The sequence below is a fragment of the Trichomonas vaginalis genome, chromosome II (genome assembly GCF_026262505.1).
Source record: "Trichomonas vaginalis G3 chromosome II, whole genome shotgun sequence".
NCBI lineage: Eukaryota > Parabasalia > Trichomonadida > Trichomonadidae > Trichomonas > Trichomonas vaginalis.
Window position 1 is genome coordinate 7,690,741 of NC_067204.1, and position 20,280 is coordinate 7,711,020.

The 20,280-nt window shown below is 33.4% G+C and overlaps 2 protein-coding genes and 3 pseudogenes across 5 annotated transcripts, besides 5 other annotated features; 1 reads left to right on the forward strand and 4 right to left on the reverse strand.

Annotated features, from left to right (window-relative positions):
- Nucleotides 1-237: 237 nt before the first annotated feature.
- TVAGG3_0503410 (transcription-initiator DNA-binding domain ibd family) lies at nucleotides 238-969 on the reverse strand (the record flags this gene model as incomplete). Its single annotated transcript, XM_001314941.1, has 1 exon — nucleotides 238-969. The coding sequence occupies one exon, from the start codon at nucleotides 967-969 to the stop codon at nucleotides 238-240; it is 732 nt and encodes a 243-aa protein (XP_001314976.1).
- Nucleotides 970-1,464: 495 nt separating this feature from the next.
- Nucleotides 1,465-4,560, reverse strand: TVAGG3_0503420 (Second domain of FERM family; the record flags this gene model as incomplete). Its single annotated transcript, XM_001314942.1, has 1 exon — nucleotides 1,479-4,550. One exon carries the CDS (start codon nucleotides 4,548-4,550, stop codon nucleotides 1,479-1,481), a length of 3,072 nt encoding a protein of 1,023 aa, XP_001314977.1.
- Nucleotides 4,561-5,136: 576 nt separating this feature from the next.
- Nucleotides 5,137-5,174: a mobile genetic element.
- A 577-nt stretch (nucleotides 5,175-5,751) lies between these two features.
- Nucleotides 5,752-5,891: a mobile genetic element.
- Nucleotides 5,892-6,498: 607 nt separating this feature from the next.
- Nucleotides 6,499-6,535: a mobile genetic element.
- A 7,587-nt stretch (nucleotides 6,536-14,122) lies between these two features.
- Nucleotides 14,123-14,618, forward strand: TVAGG3_0503460 (annotated as a pseudogene). The gene has a single exon. A coding segment is annotated over exon 1 (496 nt).
- Nucleotides 14,619-16,049: 1,431 nt separating this feature from the next.
- Nucleotides 16,050-17,983: a mobile genetic element.
- A 140-nt stretch (nucleotides 17,984-18,123) lies between these two features.
- Nucleotides 18,124-20,280: part of a mobile genetic element that runs on past the window's edge.
- TVAGG3_0503490 lies at nucleotides 18,580-19,094 on the reverse strand (annotated as a pseudogene). The gene has a single exon. A coding segment is annotated over exon 1 (515 nt).
- On the reverse strand, nucleotides 19,378-20,250 carry TVAGG3_0503500 (annotated as a pseudogene). Its single transcript has one exon. A coding segment is annotated over exon 1 (873 nt).

A 20,280-nucleotide genomic window follows, 5' to 3' on the forward strand; every position in this document is an offset into this window, starting at 1 on the left:
ATTAAATATTTATCGATGTTTCCGGTGATTTAAAAACGACTATAATTTTGTATGGGCGTATTCAGATATGTTACGTGTATTTTTATATTAAGGATGGTTTAAAGTTGTTTCGATAAAGATAGAAGGTTAAACTCCAAATTATATCTAAACGTTATTTTTCAAAATGATCGATCTGTCATAAACATACATTTTCTAAAAGATTATAAGGCAATTAACATAAACATAATAACAATTTATTTATAAATCAAAATCAATATCAAAATTGTTCCACATCCCGAAGGAATCATCTTCAAATTTGATACCGGTATCTAAATCCATATGGTCTTTAATATCAAATTCTTGGAATGTTGGTGGTTCGAGATTGACCGGATCCGCAACTGAAATTTCAATTACGTGGTTGGATTCTTGCTCGTTTTTTGCATCTGGTGGTGGGGTTGGAAAATCAGGTGCGGCAGAATTTTGGATTAATTTTTCCATTGTTGGGTTAATGAGAACCCTTGGAACGAAATTCTTTGGAAGGACATGAGTATGTGGTGTCTGAGCTTTCCTTCTAATTGTCCATTGGCGCAATTCTTTGAAATTATCTTTCCAAAATGGGAAAAGATTAATTAAAACGGATGATGTGTCTGTTGAAGCAACAGGTGATGCATATCCAATCATTTGAAGTGAACCATTGATGGAAGACTTGCACTTTTGGAGTAAAATTCTGAGTTGACGAGTGTTGATTGCAAGATCTTCACCAACCCAATACATTCCGCATACAATACCTCTTTGGAGGTCTCCGGAATCGCCACGCATTACGAATGCCTTGATTGTTTCGACAACATCGACAAACGTTTCTGCACTCTTGTTACGGCGATTCTTGCATGCTGGAGATGTAAGCATATCTCTCATGCGGAGGTATCCTTCTCTGTCGCTTAAGGATAATTTTTCCCATTCGACAATAGACATATCGGAAGGCGCCTCCATAATTGTGATGATGGTTATATAGTCGGCCAAGCAAACAGCGGTTATCTCTTTCAATTCTGATTTCGGAAATAATGAGTCAGAAAAAATCGTATTAAGCTTTTATTGATGATTAAGGAAATATTCATTTTAACGCCAATTAAAATTAATTAAAGGTGCTCATAATAATTGAATAGCATTGAAAAACATCAATTATTTATTCATCTTCTTTTGTAATATTGATTACCAACAAAATATCCAAAAACAACAATTAAAATCAAACCCATTTTGAGAGTATTGAAAATCAGAAAAATTTTTAAATAAGGATATAAAATAAGATTACATATCATTATTCATAAATTATTCTGTAAAACTTGAATTGAAAACGAGTAGCACTGTAAGTCAAATCAATACACATTTCAGACAGGATTTTTTTTTTGACTCGCTATCAATAAATATATCTCATATCATATTAGAATTATTAAAAAGCAATATATAACATTTCAAATATAAGTATAAAAAAATTTTAAGATTCAAGTTTTCGCAGGGTTTTTTGCAATATTAAATCTCTGCAAATCCATACATAAGTTCTTCAAAGCATTGATCTCTGTGGATATCTCTGGTTTTTCAAACGAGAATGAAATTGCGCCTTTTGCAATTGCCAAAGCGTTTTCTTCAACAAGATGAGGCTCATTCACATAAAATTGGAGAGCTCTAATATCACTTCTTACAGGGTTTTCATATTGAACCCTTTGATCGCTTGGTGCCTTAACAATTTCCCTAATTGCCTGGCCAACACTTACTAATTTCTCTTTGACCTCTTTAGTGTATGTAGTATCCCTTGTACAAAGGATTGCTCCAAACGACAACAAAGTGAAAGCAGTCTTCAATATGCCAACATCAATTTTTTCAGGTGAAGTGACCATTAATCTCATTTGGTCGTCAATTTTTGCAGCAGCTGTTTCAAAGATTTCGAATTTCTTGGATTCATTTGTCAAGTCATTTGCTAAGAGTGGTATTGCCTCTTCCAAGTTATTGTTCCTCAACAAGTTAAGAACAACTTCATGAAGAGGATCCGATGAATCCAAGAAATTCTCCAATTTGATGTCATCTCCTGCGAATCCTCTCTTCAACAAGACATTCAACGATTCTAATGATGATTGCGCGTTTATCTGTTGGTTATCGCAATATAGATCGAAGAATGTTCTTGCTGTTGTACTTATTCTCAAAGCCAATTCAACGTTTCTTTTTGCATCAGCTCCGTAATAAGCGAAAGAAGATTCCATTGCTCCTTGGTACAAAGAAGTTGCTTCAATCATCGAGTCAGGGTATTCGATTGGTTTGAAGCATCTTCTGCTGTGTGAAAGAAGATACAAAGAGGCTGGTGATGACAAGAAAGAAGTGAAATGATTCATCACTTCAAGAATGTCTTTCACAAGTTTTGTATCAACTTTCGCTCGATGTTCTTGAGAAAAGAATTTCTTCGAAACATCGAAAGAATCAATTTCAGAAACTAATGGTTGAAGCAAATTAGTCAATTGAGAAGTGAACAATGGATCGAAACATGCTGTCCTGTGTTTCTCAATTGCTTCAAGAAGACTCCTGTCGCCCATTCCGCAAGCGATAAAACATCTTGCCAATGCAACAACAGAATTTTGTAAAGCTGTCATTACTGCATCACTCAATGCGTGTAATTCTTCAGCTTTATCGCCTTCGTAAGCGCCGAGCATCACGTATGCCAAGTTGGGAGTCATCGTGTCTCTCCTCTTGTAGATGTTCGATGCGACGGAGGCGAAAACAGGATCAATTAACTGCGCGTTTCCGAGGAAATCGAAATCCTGCCATTCTTGGGTTAAAAACCTTTGTGTGTAAGAACGGACGTAATTGAGACACGACAAAGCATCGAAAGGTAACAATGTTTCGCTCGCAAGTATCGAACAAACTCTCGATATCGTTGCAACTTGGTGTTGGAATGATCCATTGCAGCCATGAATTAATTGGGAGGAAATTTGGGATCCGTTTAATTGTACAATCAGATCATCTGCTTCGGAAAGAGGTGCTAAACAATCCCTCGAAATTGTTCGCTTCAATAAATGACAGATTTGCTTGGAAATGCCAATATCTGCCACGCCCGTAATTATTGGATCAATTCTTCCTTTTCTTCTACGTTTTCCATTGAGAAGTCCGCCGTCGAAGGTGTCGTACGTCGCGTACTCTGAGCCGTCGTTCATGGAAATAGGAGATAACGTGCAGCGAGGAATTGAAAAAGTGGATTGAATCTGAGGTTTGACAAAATCGATTTTTGGAAGAGTAATGGCGAATTTGTTGGCAAAGCCTTCACCCCTGGTCGATTTGAACTCGAGAGGACTGACGGAATCATCAACTAAACCTTCAAGAGATGTCGTATTTGTTCTGTGTGTATTTCTTCGCTCTCTGCGCTTGCCTTTATTGGATTCTTCTGCTTCACGTCTCTTAAACTCGATTTGCTTCAAGTGGTTAAGGAAAATGACGATGTAATCGTGAATTTGAATTGCTCTTGGGGAAGAAATTGAAAAGATGCAGACTTCTTCACTCTTTACGTCTTTAAAAATGGTAAAACTGATTGATCCTTCTTCAAGAAGCTTGAATTTACGAAGTAATTTGTATCGGATTGAAAAAATAACGTTGTAATCAGTTAAATCTTCCAAAAAGCGGATTTCCTTTTCAATGAATGCAATGTAACCGTTATAATCACGTCCTTCATATGAAAAATTGCATGGATATATTGTTGCGCTGAAATAAATCCACATAATTGCTTTTTCGATGAATGTATGCTTAGCTTCGACAACTCCGGAAGGAATGTTAGGGAAAACTGCTGCTAATTGTTTGTTGATTTTCTTTTCTTTAACTAAATAGGGTGGAAGGTATTTCTTGAGCTCACTTGATGAGCATTTCGTAATAAATTGCTGCGCTTCTTCTTTCTTACCGTTAAACTCAACTAAAATACTAAGGGCAGTTAAAGTAATATAATCGACAAATTTGAATGAAAAGTTTGGCTGGAAGAACTCTTGCTTGGCTTGAGCGTAGTTGAAGTGAATATCATTTTCATCCTCTAAATTCATGCATGAAGAAAACCAAAAACGTCGTAATAAATAAATATCTTTGATGAATGGTAAAAATTCGATAATGCATCTATTTGGAGCAAATGCTTCGCCCCTTGAGTTATTTATTTGATAAAGAGCATAAGCTTCAGAATTTTTAAGATGAAAAATTTCGTTACAAAGAATTTCAACCATTGATGATGCCGGCTCTTTAGCATCAAAGGAACGTATGTTAATTCTCTTATCAGGACAGTGGACTTTTAAGAATTTAATTTGAGGAGGATAAACATAAAATCTGAAAACAGTTGTGTTAATGATATCTGTTAAGCATTTCTTATCACTTGCGATTACAAAATCAACGGGACCACGCTGAACAAGAATGAATGAATCTTTTTCAAATTGTAGCTTTTGGCTGTGCTCTAAATAGTTCAGGATTTCTCCCACATTCAATGATTTGGGAATTTCTATTCGATATTCCTGTGGACTACCCGCGACTGATACTGTACAATCGAGGGTGTTTTTCATTGAATCTTTGTTTTTATGTCAATTTATTTGACATCTCTCCTTTTATTAAAATTTTATATTCATTAGGATGCGCACAGACTATCAAATAATTTTTATCGCGAAAAGTCTAATATTTTCAATAGATCGATCTTACGCCATTTTTCGTCAACAATAATTGGGCCTGATTTTGTGTCCGCCATTATAACAATAACCATATAGTAATGATAATCAAATCAATGCTCGCGTATTTCAACAATTTTTAAAAAAATATTGAAAAATATACGTAGTTGGGATTGCGCCAAGCAATATTAAACTATCCATCGTGATTGTATAAGATTTTAACTAGATTTAAAGTAATTTGAGCTAATCAATCAAATCAATTTTACGAGTATTGCTTTATTTCTTTTATTCATCGAAAAATAAATTCATATTATCATGATAGGACTATTGGCAAGAGAATAAGAGATCAAAAAATGTCACTTTTTATTAAGATTTCGGTACTTTTATAAACACATTAGATAACATGATTTGTATATAATTTTCACCATCCGAAATTTCTGCTCAAATTCAAATTCAATTTTTTTTCAACTTCAGAGGCTAAGATTTTTGTTGTAAACAGAAATTCATCAAAAGTGACACCTCAGAAAAGCTAAAATATTGAATTTTTGGAACTTTTGATAGAGCACGTTTTTAAATATTAATTAAAGTAAATGTATATTTTGTAAAGATTCTTTTTAATAAAAAAAATAAAATTTTGAAGAAGAACACAAAATCTTCTGAAAAATAATATCACATAAACTCATATTATTTTCTAATATATAACTATTTTATATAAAAATCAAATTCAATGATCTTAAAAGCGAAGGATAAACCTCAAAATTTACGAATATAATGAGTGGGAATATAATGCTTATCTATCATAAAACCATATGAAATATCAATTTTTGCTTTACGCCTAATTTTTGACGACAATTAGCAAAAAATGTTAAATGTTAACACTCAGTCCATTTGAATATGAAAAATAAAATTGACTTTGATTAAATGTTTTTATTTATCATGCAATTCTTCTTGGGACCAAAGATTTGAATAAAAGTTCAAAAAATAAGATAGCTTAAAAAATAATATACGGTAGTGTTTACTAATAGATGAATAGTATATAAATTCTATTAAAATGGATTTGATCCAAAAAAATATAAAACCAAAAATAATTGTTATAATTTAAGGGTGCCCTATAGACGATAAACCACCCTCAGAAAAGCACTTTTAAGGCTATTATATTGAGAACTAGAATCGGGATAATCCATTCATTCGAGTTCTAATAAGGTTAATTTTGTGATGTTTACATTATCGTTATAGGGCACCGTTAAATGAAGAAGTAATTTAAAACGATTTTATTTATGATCAAATTTTATATATTTTTTTGGATCAAATCCATTTTAATAGAATTTATATACTATTCATCTATTAGTAAACACTACCGTATATTATTTTTTAAGCTATCTTATTTTTTGAACTTTTATTCAAATCTTTGGTCCCAAGAAGAATTGCATGATAAATAAAAACATTTAATCAAAGTCAATTTTATTTTTCATATTCAAATGGACTGAGTGTTAACATTTAACATTTTTTGCTAATTGTCGTCAAAAATTAGGCGTAAAGCAAAAATTGATATTTCATATGGTTTTATGATAGATAAGCATTATATTCCCACTCATTATATTCGTAAATTTTGAGGTTTATCCTTCGCTTTTAAGATCATTGAATTTGATTTTTATATAAAATAGTTATATATTAGAAAATAATATGAGTTTATGTGATATTATTTTTCAGAAGATTTCATTCTATATGCCTATGAAAAGTACTCTCAAAACTAACTTTTTCCTAATTATAATTAAATCTAGAATATTGTATTATGCTTAGTATTATTTCATTTTTCTCATTAAATTTAGAATTTACAAATGTCAAAAAATTGAGAGCTGTCACTTTTGATGAATTTCTGTTTATTACATTTTATTCTGTTTTTATTGGAAGAATAACATTCCTATTATAAATTGCAAGTTAACAACTAAAATCGTCGATCTGCTTAAAATATCAAAAAGTGGCGTCAAAAATTTTCTCACTGGGTTTTCGTCTATCAATCCCAGCTCATTATATACGCAACCAATCAAAAATCTGATATGGGAGTCCAAGGCTAACTTTTTGTTGTCTACCTAATAAAAGAGGAAGCAGCATTAGTGAGAATAATCGCAAATATTCAATTTAAATTATCTTTTTATTCTTAATTTAAAGTGCCAAAAAGAATAAAAAACCTATTCTAAGGCATGTTGTTATGTAAATGAGACTAGACATCATATTTTATGTTATGAAAAAAAATATTTAGAATTTTAGAACAAAATAAATAGAAAAAATAGCATAACTTATGGATGTGCGTATATTAAATTTAATAAATTAAGAGAAATTATTTTTGGCGCCAAAATTATTCGTTAACTCTCAAATTTTTCTGAGTCAATAAGCCGCCAAAAAAGTATCATTTTGTTTCGTTAGAGAAAGATGAATTGTCCATGTCATCCAATCGGGAACAAGGGGGATGGGGATTAGATGATAAAGAAGCAATTCATGCTCTCTATCTGAAGCAATCAGACTTACCAGCAACAATGTGAATCAGTCTTTCACTGAATGAGTAGGTGTTGGAAGAACTGTTCTCTAAAGCGATACAGTTGCGCTACATGTTCGTCAACTTGTCTAGAAATAAATATATCATTTGTTTTATACGTTTTTTCGTAATAAATCTATTTGTATTTGTTGTATTTGAGTATGAAGATAACAAAAACTACGGCATAAGACGCAGTACACTGGGCTTCGTTGCCATTTTATTTACCATGTTAAGAATAAACTTAACAGACAGGCTTTGTTTTCGACGAAGCCATCTAAAATAACGTACATCTAAATAAAACTAAAAAACTGTAAAATTTCTTTATTTGATAGTATACTTCAAATTATGCACTATACCTTCTAGAATTCTATAACACTCTTTGCATATAATTTTTTTAAAAAAAAGTTATATCTCGACAAAAATATGATTTATCAATAGAGTATGTAAAATAAAACTCATTCGCAGTATTAAAAAATCGTAAATCTTTCCAAAAAATTTTTGAATTACAAATTTTAAAACTTAAAACAACATTTTTTGAAGCGAAAAAACGAAATCTAATTTTTTTTTGGAAAATTTAGAATAAATAGAGCTCTTTAACTCGTCGAATACAAATTGTTTTCAAGTTTTTTTCGACCGGAAATTGAACTTTTAGAGTTTATACAATAAGATTCACATGAAAAAATACGGGTTTAACAAAGAAATCACCAATATAAAGGTTTTTTAGTAGAACGAGATTGATAAAAACTATAGTATGATAAAAAGACGATAATTTTTTTGGCGGGATAATTGAAGAATATGAATAATTCGAATTACAGACATACTCTAGTCCGAAACTTACTATGGTTCGTGACTTATTTTTGACACAGAATAGCTGTAGACTAAGGCTTACTCTAGATCCAGACTTATTATACAATTAAATTTGCTTTTGGAATAAGACTTAATTTTAGTTACAAACTTATCTTAATATCAGACTTATATTTAGAATCAGACTTACTTTAGTCTAGAACTTACATTTAGAATCAGACTTCCATTTCAAGTCAGACTTACTTTCGTCCGAGACTTACATTTCAAGTCAGACTTACTTTCGTCCGAGACTTACATTTCAAGTCATACTTACTTTCGTCCGAGACTAACATTTCAAGTCAGACTTACTTTCGTCCGAGACTTACATTTCAAGTCAGACTTACATTTCAAGTCAGACTTACTTTCGTCCGAGACTTACATTTCAAGTCAGACTTACTTTCGTCCGAGACTTACATTTCAAGTCAGACTTACATTTCAAGTCAGACTTACTTTCGTCCGAGACTTACATTTCAAGTCAGACTTACTTTCGTCCGAGACTTACATTTCAAGTCAGACTTACTTTCGTCCGAGACTTACATTTCAAGTCAGACTTACATTTCAAGTCAGACTTACTTTCGTCCGAGACTTACATTTCAAGTCAGACTTACTTTCGTCCGAGACTTACATTTCAAGTCAGACTTACATTTCAAGTCAGACTTACATTTCAAGTCAGACTTACTTTCGTCCGAGACTTACATTTCAAGTCAGACTTACTTTCGTCTGAGACTAACATTTCAAGTCAGACTTACATTTCAAGTCAGAATTACTTTCGTCCGAAACTTACATTTCAAGTCAGACTTACTTTCGTCCGAGACTTACATTTCAAGTCAGACTTACTTTCGTCCGAGACTTACATTTCAAGTCAGACTTACTTTCGTCCGAGACTTACATTTCAAGTCATACTTACTTTCGTCCGAGACTAACATTTCAAGTCAGACTTACTTTCGTCCGAGACTTACATTTCAAGTCAGACTTACTTTCGTCCGAGACTTACATTTCAAGTCATACTTACTTTCGTCCGAGACTAACATTTCAAGTCAGACTTACATTTCAAGTCAGACTTACTTTCGTCCGAGACTTACATTTCAAGTCAGACTTACTTTCGTCCGAGACTAACATTTCAAGTCAGACTTACATTTCAAGTCAGACTTACATTTCAAGTCAGACTTACTTTCTTCCGAGACTAACATTTCAAGTCAGACTTACTTTCGTCTGAGACTAACATTTCAAGTCAGACTTACATTTCAAGTCAGACTTACTTTCGTCCGAGACTTACATTTCAAGTCAGACTTACTTTCGTCCGAGACTTACATTTCAAGTCAGACTTACATTTCAAGTCAGACTTACTTTCGTCCGAGACTTACATTTCAAGTCAGACTTACATTTCAAGTCAGACTTACTTTCGTCCGAGACTTACATTTCAAGTCAGACTTACTTTCGTCCGAGACTTACATTTCAAGTCAGACTTACATTTCAAGTCAGACTTACTTTCGTCCGAGACTTACATTTCAAGTCAGACTTACTTTCGTCCGAGACTAACATTTCAAGTCAGACTTACTTTCGTCCGAGACTTACATTTCAAGTCAGACTTACTTTCGTCCGAGACTTACATTTCAAGTCAGACTTACTTTCGTCCGAGACTTACATTTCAAGTCAGACTTACTTTCGTCCGAGACTTACATTTCAAGTCAGACTTACATTTCAAGTCAGACTTACTTTCGTCCGAGACTTACATTTCAAGTCAGACTTACTTTCGTCCGAGACTAACATTTCAAGTCAGACTTACTTTCGTCCGAGACTTACATTTCAAGTCAGACTTACATTTCAAGTCAGACTTACTTTCTTCCGAGACTTACATTTCAAGTCAGACTTACTTTCGTCTGAGACTAACATTTCAAGTCAGACTTACATTTCAAGTCAGAATTACTTTCGTCCGAAACTTACATTTCAAGTCAGACTTACTTTCGTCCGAGACTTACATTTCAAGTCAGACTTACATTTCAAGTCAGACTTACTTTCGTCCGAGACTTACATTTCAAGTCAGACTTACATTTCAAGTCAGACTTACATTTCAAGTCAGACTTACTTTCGTCCGAGACTAACATTTCAAGTCAGACTTACATTTCAAGTCAGACTTACATTTCAAGTCAGACTTACTTTCTTCCGAGACTAACATTTCAAGTCAGACTTACATTTCAAGTCAGACTTACTTTCGTCCGAGACTTACATTTCAAGTCAGACTTACTTTCGTCCGAGACTAACATTTCAAGTCAGACTTACATTTCAAGTCAGACTTACATTTCAAGTCAGACTTACTTTCTTCCGAGACTAACATTTCAAGTCAGACTTACATTTCAAGTCAGACTTACATTTCAAGTCAGACTTACATTTCAAGTCAGACTTACATTTCAAGTCAGACTTACTTTCGTCCGAGACTTACATTTCAAGTCAGACTTACTTTCGTCCGAGACTTACATTTCAAGTCAGACTTACTTTCGTCCGAGACTTACATTTCAAGTCCAAGGAAAAGAGACTATTGATGACTTACTTTCCATCTATGGTGCACAACAGCAGGGAGGGGATTGGTGGGTTTGGGGAAATTCGCTGAGGCACTAGTGTCCGGATTGTTCGTCAAATAGGTTTCCTTTCCTATAAAGAAATGACACTTTTTTGGCGGCTTATTGACTCAGAAAAATTTGAGAGTTAACGAATAATTTTGGCGCCAAAAATAATTTCTCTTAATTTATTAAATTTAATATACGCACATCCATAAGTTATGTTATTTTTTCTATTTATTTTGTTCTAAAATTCTAAATATTTTTTTTCATAACATAAAATATGATGTCTAGTCTCATTTACATAACAACATGCCTTAGAATAGGTTTTTTATTCTTTTTGGCACTTTAAATTAAGAATAAAAAGATAATTTAAATTGAATATTTGCGATTATTCTCACTAATGCTGCTTCCTCTTTTATTAGGTAGACAACAAAAAGTTAGCCTTGGACTCCCATATCAGATTTTTGATTGGTTGCGTATATAATGAGCTGGGATTGATAGACGAAAACCCAGTGAGAAAATTTTTGACGCCTCAAAAAGTGCTGTTTTCATGACAGACTGGTTAAGGGTAAGGAGTTGTCTTATTCTTATATACGAAAAAAGGAGATTTGACAGAATGCCAAATCTCCTCAAAAAGTGACAGTTTACATGGCAAACAATTGCGAGCAATTTTTAGCCATTTTGGCTGAGAACTATGGTCTGCGAGGTACATAGATAGAATCAGTACCTCGCAGACTCTAGTTCTCTATATGGCGCCGAGAAATTTTGGTGAAATGCGACGACATTTCACCAAAATTTTCTCGACGCCATAGGATGAATTGGAGAGTGTGAGATACTATTACATATAATAGTACTCACACCCTCCAAAACCTCGAAAATCTCAAAATTTCCTGCAATTATCATCAACTTTGCATAGCACAATCGGCCAAAAATTCATTCAATTGTCCTTCTTCTCAATATTTCTTAACTCTTTCGATTTCTTTCAAAATATCTTTCAATAATCTTTCAATGATAAATATTATACAAAAACGATTAGTATCAAACTTTTTTTGCATTTTAAAATATTTTATATTTCTGTTTTTATTTCAATTTTTATATTTTTATTTTCCTTTTTTTTAGATGAAACTTATTTGTTTACCAATATTAAAAAAAAAAAAAAAAAAAAAAAAAGGTAGTGGGGCTTCCAGGGGCTGCGCCCCTTCTAGCCCCGAAGATGTTTAGTATAAATGAAGTTTTTATTCGGAAAATTGTTAGTCTTCTTGGTCGAAAACATTATATAATGTTTCACTTTTCACAAATTATATATGTTTTCATGTTTTGTCAAGACTCTTCTTCGTAAATGTTTGTCAAGACTTCTTCTTCGTAAATGTTTTGTCAAGACTTCTTCGTAAATGTTTTGTCAAGACTTCTTCGTAAATGTTTTGTCAAGACTTCTTCGTAAATGTTTTGTCAAGACTTCTTCTTCGTAAATGTTTTGTCAAGACTTCTTCGTAAATGTTTTGTCAAGACTTCTTCTTCGTAAATGTTTTGTCAAGACTTCTTCGTAAATGTTTTGTCAAGACTTCTTCTTCGTAAATGTTTGTTCAAGACTTCTTTCGTAAATGTTTTGTCAAGACTTCTTCGTAAATGTTTTGTCAAGACTTCTTCTTCGTAAATGTTTTGTCAAGACTTCTTCGTAAATGTTTTGTCAAGACTTCTTCTTCGTAAATGTTTTGTCAAGACTTCTTCGTAAAATCAGACAAAAATAATGTTTAGGTGAAGAGGTGAGATTTCACCTGTTTTTTCACCTCATTTCTCACCTCTTGAATTTTCATGAAATTTACACCAAAAATATATTTTAGGTGAAGAGGTGAGATTTCACCTGTTTTTTCACCTAATTTTTCACCCTCTTGAATTTTCATGAAATTTACACCAAAAATATATTTTAGGTGAAGAGGTGAGATTTCACCTGTTTTTTCACCTAATTTTTCACCCTCTTGAATTTTACACCAAAAATATATTTTAGGTGAAGAGGTGAGATTTCACCTGTTTTTTCACCTAATTTTTCACCCTCTTGAATTTTCATGAAATTTACACCAAAAATATACTACTAGGGTCATTTACGAAGAAATCTCAACAAAGTCTTTACGAAGAAATCTCAACAAAACATAGACAAGAAAGTTCATGAGAAATTAGATGAAGAAGTCTTAACAAAGTCTTTACGAAGAAATTCATGAAAATTCAAGAGGTGAGAAATGAGGTGAAAAAAGAGGTGAAATCTCACCTCTTCACCTAAAAAATATTTTTGTCTGATTTTACGAAGAAGTCTTAACAAAGTCTTTACGAAGAAGTCTTAACAAAGTCTTTACGAAGAAGTCTTGACAAAGTCTTTACGAAGAAATTCATGAAAATTCAACGGGTGAGAAATGAGGTGAGAAAACAGGTGACATCTCACCTCATATGTCCTTACTGAAAAAGTATGTGTTCCATCTGAAGTTTTTATATACGGGTCTTCCAGGAGCTTTTCACAAAATATATATGTTTTCATGTTTTGTCACTTTTCTGTCACTTTTCAGGGAAAAAACATTTTTATTGTATATAAAATGAATTTTACAAAACCACCGTTACCCTTCTTTGGAAATAAGAGTAGATGTAAAGATATTCTATTGAGAGAACTTAGAAAACTACCGAATGGTCTAACATTTGTAGATTTGTTCGGTGGAAGTTTCTATATATCTCATTGTGCCATACTGTATTTCCTGACTCAGAGATTATATGCAATGACTTCGACAACTATATGAACCGTCTCAAACATATACCAGACACTAACAAAATATTGAAAGAGTTAAAAGAAAAGATACCTATAGGTAAGATGGAACGTATACCATTAGATAAGAAAAATATTGTAAGAGAGGTTTTGAAAAAAGCAGAGTATATTGACTGGGATAGTATATCTTCTAGACTATTATATAGTGGTTCTATAAGAGTTCATGACATTGAAACACTTATGTCAAACGTTTTATATCTTAACTATACAAATGTTTTCAAAGAGGACATAGAAAAATATACTGAGGGTATAGAGTTTGTGAGATGTCGTTGGACAGAGTTGTATGAAAAATATAAAAACAAGGAAAATGTTTTCTTTATAGTAGACCCGCCGTTCTTTAACACATACGATTTTCAATACCAAGCAGACTGGACTTTGAGAGACTCTTTAGAAACTTTAGACGTTTTACATAACCATCCATGCTTTTACTTTACATCCGATAAAAGTGGTTTGGAAACCGTTATGAGATGGTTAGAGGACATACATGACTATGAGTTTATATATGACAAGATAGAATATGAGAGAGGTCCTATAAACCGGAAAAAGTGTCATAACAAAGAAATTTTATTGGTAAGTAAATGTGGTTTGAAATAGGACTACTTGTTTTAGGTTTTTTCCATTGTGTCATTTACTTATTTGACGTGGCAGAAAGATATAGAGAATATGAAGATGAACCAATACCAGCAAATGTTCAGCATATGTACTCGTAAGAGATATTTTTATCTAATATTAAATGGACGCACAGAACTTAGCGAATGCACAGCAACCTGGACAACCAAACCCAGAGAATATTCCAAATGAAGTTAGAATACAAACTGCAATGGCAAACTATGGTCAAGTGCCAACAGATGTACAAATGCAAACTGCCATGTCAAATGACGCTGCGTTAGGTTTGCCACCATGGTATGCAAATATGAGATGGAAAGAGTTTTATACAAACCCTGAAGTGGGATATAAACAACTCTATGCAGATGACGCGAACACAGGAGTTGACCCAGAATATGTTTTCTACCAGAGGAGAAATAGAATGTATGAGCTCCAGTTAAAGAATGCAATGGAACTCAGAAAGGAAACGTAAGAGACTAGGTGGACATTAGATTTTTACATATAGTAAAATGGGTTTCTTCAGTAGTATTGGAAACTTCTTTCGAAATGTTGGAAGAGGTATTATGGAATGGAATAAAAACCGTAGGAAGAGGAATTTGGAACGGAGTCAAAAATATTGGTAAAAGAGTAGGTCAGTTTGTTGGTATTATACCTAAAGACCCTGAACCAGAAGAACAAGCTCCTGTTATACAACAGCCTGAACCTGCACCACAGTCAAGTTGGCAACCAAATCCAACACCTCAACCGTATTAAAATTATATTTTACCGTTCGATAGTAGTTGTATATGAAACTAAGTTCTAAGTAAAACGCGTGGTATAATGGAACTATTCTCTTTCTTCCATCTGTTGTAAACCATACTTGAAAGTCTGAAATACTTCCACTCGGTGGTTCATATAGCTTTGTAGGTTTTTCGTAAAAGTCATTTGCCAAGCTAAAAAAAGAGTTTTGTGCACCAGAAAATGAAGCATGAACTATAATAGCATCTGAGTCGAAAAACATTTTCATATGTTCCATTAGGGTTTTCGACTTCATAAAAGTTCGGGTGTACTGGATATTCTGCAGGCTGATTTAACATCCTCAAAAATCTATACCATGCAAGTTGTTATATTTTGTAGAAATATAAACGTCTTCTCCAAGGTCTTCTATTCTATTGAATTTAACAGTTGCATTTTTCCTGTCATATAAAATATCGAGATGGTACTCTCCTTCGTCAATGTTGTACTGTTTTGCATATTCGAGATAGATATCGTTTATTTTTTCTTGAAAAGCTTGAAGAGTTGTTTCTAAGTTTACAAGCAAACTAACTTGTAAAAGTTTTCCCTGTTCAAATTTCTCATACGTACGTTTCTCTTTGTTTATAGTATCGAATTTCAAAAGCGACCGTAAATGGGAAACCATGTATGGCTTCTGAAATGAATTTCATTCTACGAAAGCCAATAGCTTTTGTGACGGATGGGTCTCTTAGCCATCTTAACGGGTAGTCAAAACGATAGCCTTCATGCTTTACGGTCTCTGTCTCAAACTTTTGACCGACATTCGTAAAAAGTTCATCTAATGGTTTAGTTGTAGCAACTCTAGAATTTTCTTTTTCTATTGAAAGCATATTTTATCTAGAATAAAAATGTCAAATGAAAACAGCGTCTATGAGAGAAATAAAACACAACCGACAACTCATTTTGCAAGCTCTAAATAAGAACACAACAAACTTTTCAAACTATTCTAAGATATCTGAGTCATTGAAAGAAGGAAACTTAAAACTGACGATAAACCCAATGACAGACGAGTTTCTGTTTCAAGACAAATAAAACCATACTGTCTGTGTAAATCCAACAAAAGGAACTTTAAACGAGAAACCTATAAAAGAACTTCTTTTGAAAGCAGATGTTGACAACAAAGCTGACAAAGAGTATGTCATTGAAAAAGTTCAAGAAGAACATGACAGAGCAGATGCAACATATGCAACAAAAGAACATACTCATCCTGAACTAGCGGACAAAACATATGTTGACAATAAAATGTCAAGTGAAGTGACAGAGCTGACAAAGAATATTCTAAAAAGACTCATACACATACCATTGCAAATATTACAAACTTACAAGAAACTTAAACAGGAAAAGTGACGTTGGACATACACATACATCTTCTGAAATAACAGACTTAAACGTTAGCTTGAAAAGAAAGCAGATAAAACATATGTCAATGAATATTACCAAAGTTAGTTGGAACAAAAAATATTGAGACTATGGTTGGTGACTTTTCTGTCAATGAAGAAAACAAATATTTTAGATGGCAGTTTGTACATTCCTTAGAAAATGGTACACGGTATAAACTCATTCCGAAAAATAACAATGAAATGTATGTAAGCTATATAAAGAATGATGGTACACAAGTTAAAGTTCCATTAGACAACAACTGCTACTTAAACATATATGGAGACGAACAAAAGAAATATTTAAGAGTTTATGAAATGGCAGATATGACATTACCTGACCCAGCTCCAGCACCATACTATTATGACTATGGAGATGACGTTAGAAACACCACATGTAAGATGAACAAAAGCTAACATTATATTTAGATTTTTATAGATATTAAAGATATAATGCAATAGAAAAAACGAGAATAGTATACTATTATGAAGATGACAGAAATAAATATTATAGTCAAGACTTTACCTACCCTGAAAACATAAGATATTATTATAAAAAATATTCTGACACAAACCAGAAGAACCTGAAATAGTTGCACTATATTTTAAGTTCAAAAGAGACAATCCTATAATATCTCATATGTTTGATTTAATGAACCCAGTAGGTTCTTATTTATACATCTATGGAAGCAAGAGGTCCTCAAGTAATGTTTGGTGGTTGGTGCATGGGAACAAATAGTCGACAGGTTTTTGTATTGTGCAAACTCTTCAAAGGAAACAGGTGGAAGTAAAACGATTTCAGGTGAAAACTTACCTGCGCACAGTCACTACATAGATTTAAGTACATCTCAAGCAGGTTGCATAGGCATAGATATTGGGATTGGTCAGGAATGACAAAAGGTAAAGGATATGATGTTAAAGACGACGTTAAGTTTGCTATAAATTGTTACTGGGATGACACTCAGGGAGAAGGAAACCATACACATTTCGTTTCAGGGTATACACAAACAACGGGACAAAGTAAAGACTACATGCCACCTTACATGACAGTTTACGCATGGTATAGAATTGCTTAGTCGTCATTTTAACTTCTTTAGCATATTCGTCAGGAGTTGTCTTATATTTGTTAGGAACTGTCTTTGAAAGTATACCACCTTGAACTTTGACAAGTTTGAAACGAGGTCTGACAAATAGTAGTTTTATCTTCTGCTTGCAGTCTGTACATTTTGCCATGTTTGCCTAAAACTTCATAATATTCTCTTGTATACTTTCTTCTATTTTTACGAACACGAAGTGAGTACCTGTCGGTTCCCATTGTTGTCATAGTCAATAGTATTTTCATATGGGTCGCGTTTAGGTATTTCTATTTTTACTGTCACCTTTCTTAAGTTTGAAGCCTGGCATTCTTTTTTTGTCTCTTTTGACTAAACTATTAAATATATAGTCTTTCTCTAAGTCAGGGTTGTTTTCATTTCTTCGGGGAGTGGTTTCCCAAACCTTTTTGTTTACGGTTATTGTAAATATTTAAAACTTGTCTCATCTTTGCCATGGAGAAATGTCTATATTTGTCGTCATATGACATTCATTTGCTTCACCACCTTGTGGTTGGTTTAAGTCTCTTAAGATTTTTATACAACTGTCAATGACACCAAGAGCAGAATGGTTTTTGTCGACAATGAAATATTGGTTTACATTTTTTGAACGCAGATAGTTTTTAATATCGTCTGATTTGAAAGAACGTTCACAGTCAGATGTCAGTTTTGTTGGATGGTATTTGTCAACGAAGATTGTCAAAGCAGTTTTCACATCTAAATATTTTTGGACTGTAATGGTATTGCCTTTTTTTCCCCAAAAACCCCAGGTTTGGGTTTCCTTTTGTGTTTTTTTGGGAACCCGGGGGGAAAACAAAAATTTTACTTTAAAAAAGGGGGGCCCCCAGGGGGTATGGTGGGGGTCCATCCTTCTCTATTACTCGGGAGTTCTCACTTACAAAAGTATTGCAACTCCTCCCATTGCTGTGCTTCACATAACAGCTCATAATCTTCTGACTCACTTTCTTCTTCATATAGGTCAAATCACTGTCATAGTTTAGTAAGTTTTGACAAAGCTAATGAAACACGTTTACCGTTTGTATCGTATGCTTTATAAACTTTCCATTCATTCTTCATAAACGCTCAAACTAACTTTACCCTTTCTCCCTCGTATCTGATAGAATGTATTTTCACGAGGAACGAAGAACAAATTCTTGAACTCATGACCGTTGTAGTTTGTTATCTCAATAGTTTTCGTCATTTATATAAAAATAAAATAAAAAATAAACTTAAAATTAATGATATCACCACCCTCACACGTATGAAAACATAGCGCAAAAATAAATTTAGGTGAAGTGGTGAAATCTCACCTCTTTTTTCACCTCTTTTTTCACCTCATGAATTCATTGCTTTATAACTCTCTTCCTTGGTTTCTTTTTAGTTGCTTTCTTCACGTCTGTCTCCAACTTGACTGTCTTTCTTCTTCGTCCGTAATGATACCAGTTACTTCCACCAGTCAATGGGTCAAATGGTCTTTCGTAAGGGTTTCCATACATTCCATAGGGACCATACGGAAGAACTACTGGTGGAGGAAGAGTTCCATCGACTCTATTTAAATGCATTGTTTCACCTTTCATCTGGTCATTAAAGTCTTTTGCGTGTTTTGCAAACTCATCGTCCTTTCCTAAAGCATTTTCTGACTCAGTCGCAACCAAATTGGATGCTTTATTTATGAGCCCTATTTTATTTAATCTTAACTTCTTTGCAACCCAGCCTCCAATCTTCCTTTATTTGCATCTAATGTCTTCGAAACCCTTCCTCCACTCATTTTATTTACTGCGTCATAAGCTCCAAGTGCTTTTGCTCCAAATGCTAATGCTTTTGTTCCCATTGCGCCTAAAGCTGCCCAAGCTACCATTTACACCATATTAAAATCATCTCTCTTCAATATTATCTCATAAAAGTTCTCGTTACTGGAGAAAGTCAATGAAACATAAACATTCTCACGGGCTTCGCCCTCACCGCTTTGCGGTCTATCTAACTTCTTTCTTATCTCATCTATTCGCTTCAAAATGTCTGAACAATTGCTAACATCTTCTACAACAGTTATTTCATCATGACTGACCTTCAAGAACAAGCTCATTTAATATGCAATTAAAATCATCTCAATAATGAGTCCATCCTTTCCATCTTTAGGTAGCACAACATCTTTCATTGAAGAAGGTTCGACAAGTCTTATGTTAAACTTACTGACAAAGTTTGTTATACTATAATGCTTCGGGCGAATACATGTAGTTTGAAAGACATAATATAGATTCTTCAGCAAATTCACTTATACTGGATTTTATAACAATGTTCTCACGAGACCAAATACCACCAATTGACAATCTTGTAAGCAATCCTGCTGAACCTTCTACTGTAAACGTCGATGGTAACATTCCACGAAGGTCATCTATTGACATCGTTGAGTCACTGAATTTAAATATTTTCTTAAAGCAATCGTCATTATCTAACCATGCAATAGCTTTGAAGTTTTCATTCGAATATACATCTGCTTCATTAAATGTAAAACCTGACTTCTTTGCAGAGATGACTTTAAAATCTATTGAGTTTGTTTCAAAATTATATGCTATGGTAACTTCTGAAGGTAATGGATGCCCTTCCGCAGTCAGTTGTTCTCTCACTACCGTTTGAAGCTTTGTGTTAAAAACTTTCATGTCATCTCCTGTGTCTAGGTTCACATACACAGCAATGGGAAAACTATCTTGCTTCTTTGTTTCATCATTATACCTCAAAACATTAAAGTTCTTCAATAATATTGTCCTTCCTGCTGGAATACTTCGAACCTGTCTGATTTCAATAGCTTTCTCACCTCCTACATACTCTACCCAGTGTCTTGGATATTCATAAGTATACTGACTTTCTTGAATTTTGGTTGGTTTCATCATAACGTGTTCATAGTATATCTTTATACTCTTGTCAGTTAGACTCGGTGCTATGTTCTGAATATTTCTGACTTGCATTTTTAATGGAGATAAAATGAAGCATTTAATACATGACGTAGATGAAGACATGAATGAAACTACAGACAAACTTAACTCTTC